This window comes from Polistes canadensis, unplaced genomic scaffold, assembly GCF_001313835.1.
Source record: "Polistes canadensis isolate GaletaPanama2010 unplaced genomic scaffold, ASM131383v1 scaffold_423, whole genome shotgun sequence".
NCBI classification, from domain to species: Eukaryota; Metazoa; Arthropoda; class Insecta; order Hymenoptera; family Vespidae; genus Polistes; species Polistes canadensis.
The window spans coordinates 71,341-74,215 of record NW_014569970.1 but is presented as its reverse complement, the minus strand read 5'-3'; the positions used below and the strand labels follow the sequence as shown (position 1 = coordinate 74,215).

At 30.1% G+C, this 2,875-nt stretch overlaps 1 protein-coding gene across 1 annotated transcript in view; it reads left to right on the top strand.

Moving 5' to 3' along the window:
• The first annotated feature begins 1,424 nt into the window (after positions 1 to 1,424).
• The window catches only part of LOC106792401 (probable serine/threonine-protein kinase fhkB), a 7,718-nt gene continuing 6,267 nt past the window's right edge, over positions 1,425 to 2,875 (top strand). Inside the window, exon 1 of the mRNA XM_014758808.1 lies at positions 1,425 to 1,872. Coding sequence (XP_014614294.1) covers positions 1,536 to 1,872 — 337 coding nt within the window. The 5' untranslated portion in view covers positions 1,425 to 1,535. The remainder of the gene's footprint in view (positions 1,873 to 2,875) is intronic.

Sequence of the window (2,875 nt, the reverse complement as noted above, 5' to 3'; positions counted from 1 at the left end):
AAAAAAAAAAAATAAAGAACGGGGGAGAAAAAAATTACCATCACCACCACCATCACCGAAGAAGAAGAAGAAGGGGGAAAGATAAAAGGACGAAGGGAAAATTAAATTCCGTCGAGATAAATAAATCAAAAAGAAGAAGAAGAGGAACTGAAAATAAAAATAAAAATTCAACGTGAAAATAAATAAAACGAAAAGCTCGATTCTCTCAATTGGAAATATTAAATAAATCATTTCTCACACGTCTTTATTATTTTCTTTTTTTTTTTTTTTCTCTTGAGCAATAAAAAACCAAGAGTACATTAGCAACCCTACACACCATAACACACCACCCCATCCCACCCACGTGAATAATTTCAACACATCAACGAAATCAAAATCATTTCAACAAGAAGTATACTACTGCAAACAATGTGTGATTAAATTCGATTAGGGGATGATAAGATAAAAATTGGAAAAAAAAAATAAATCAATTCCTATCGTAGGAACACCATAAAAGTTGACGAGGATAATAATCGTTTTGAAATACGAAAAAGAAAAACAAAAAGCGAATTGAGAAACATCGAAAAGGGTGTTTGGTGGGGAGTGGAGAGGAAAGGGGTAAGGGGGAGGATATTGTTGATTGGTTATCTTGAACATTATGCAGGGTGTGGGGGAGGGGGAGAAGGAAGAGCAGCAGCAGCATCAGCAGTCAATCTATCGGTATAACTCAACTTCCAAATTGGTTTCTTCCTTGGTGTTGGGTGAAAAAGTAAAAGAAGAAAAAAAAGAAAAAGAAAAACAGGAAGAAGGGTCGTTAATAGTAACGATAGGTGGCGGAGGAGGGGGAGGAGGAGAAGGAGGAGGTGGAGGGTGGGTGTTAAAGTGGTTGTTGGTTAATACTCATGGGAATATTATGATCGTGAAAGATAATAATCGTTGCAAGTGACGAGAAAATACGCGAGTTTAAAGTTTCCATCGGGAAAACTAGAAATTCTATTTTCTTCGATTTGCAATAAGTCCGAGAGAAAGAGGAAGATAACAATAAAAAAGGAAACAATAGAATTGAAGAAGTATTACTATTATTATTATTACTACTATGATTCTAATATCTTCACAGCAAATTAAAAATAATTGTCTCGAAATATTTCTACACGAGACACAATCATAATTATTAATCATAATTTTGGATTATTTTCTCATTAATCTTTTTTCCACACGTGTTGATTGACTTTGAGTGTGCGAATGAGATCTAATCGAGGAACACATAATTTATTCAATTATAAAAAAAAATATATATATATATAAATATAAATAATATTAATAAAGATTCTATTAATTATCATTAATTCGATGATCTAAATCACAATCTCAAATTTATTTTATATTTAATATTTGCTCAAAAAATATAAATAAAAACAATAATAATAACACACACACATACACGAGCGAGAAAAAAAAATAAGAAAATTAAGGAAGAAATCGTTGAATTTAAATTAACATTGGAACAAAAAAAGGAAAGGGGTCCCATTGACTATGAAGATGAAGAGATCATCGGGATGCTGCACGCTGTTATGCTAGGGAGTGGACCAGGACGCGGTAGACGCGAGTGGTATCCTGGATTTTATCTTCAAAGTCGTAGATTAGGTCGAAGAATGAATCGTGGCGAACAGGAAACGTTGTTTCGGCAAAGCCGACAATTGACACGAATTGTACCATCCCATGAGGATCTTGTCCTTAGTGTACTCAAAGCTCCCATAAGTCAACAACAGCAGCAACAACAACAACAACAACAGCAACATAGACACTATAAACAACAACAACATCAAACTCATTTTCAGGAACATCATTTCAACTGTCAAACACGTTTGGCTCATGGCAGGTGTAATCATTCAGGTATATTCCTGAATCATAATTCCAAATTTTGGATAAACAATACACGTTCGATGCCGTTGTTTTGTTTTTTATTAATTTATTATTTATTTATATTCATTTATCTTTATTTTTCTCTCAATCTGTTGGAATCTTAATTTTATATAAACGTTCATTTTTGGTATTTCATTTTTTTCGGATGGTTTTGTTTTTCAGAAATGGTGATGCATTTGTTTTATCGGTTTAAACGATTTTTTTTATTGTTTTTCTTTTTTTCGTATATTTATTTTTGACAATAGGAAATGTCATAATATAGAATGTTGTAATACACTCAGATGACACGAGTGTGTGCGATTTTTGTTTATAATTTGTAATTAAAATTGATTTATCTTATCCGATCGTGTGTTTATCGTACTATTCAAACAATTTGCAATGAAAAGTATATATTTTTAATATCTGTTGTGTATGTAAATTATTTGTTTTCTTTTTTGTTATCTTTAATTTGAATTAATAATTCTACATATACCACTGGTAGTAATGTTGTTGCAATTATTTTATTATTACGATTCTTATTATTATAAATATTGTTTTTAATTATTGTCTCAATTATATGACGGATATTAATTATTATTATTTAAAACAACAACGCGTAACTTTCTCTCGTAATTATAAATAAATTATATCTCTTTCGTTGTTGTTTTTTTTTTCTTTTACTTTTTGATTAATTTTAATGAAAATTTTAATGACATTTTAAACTGTACGGCATTAAACGTGTCGATCAAAAGTATGCGCATCAAATTTGATTGGACGTATTGTATCCTCTATTTTCCATGAAAATTTACGCATCACTTTTATCATCGATGCTGTTGGATATCAAAATACGTATGTGACAAACATACTAATTCATAATATCAATCGGTATAATTAATTCGATATTACGTTTCGATGTGATACGAAAATGATTCATTTAAATATATATATATATATAATAGAAAGAAAAATATAAAATAAAAATTAATATATATAT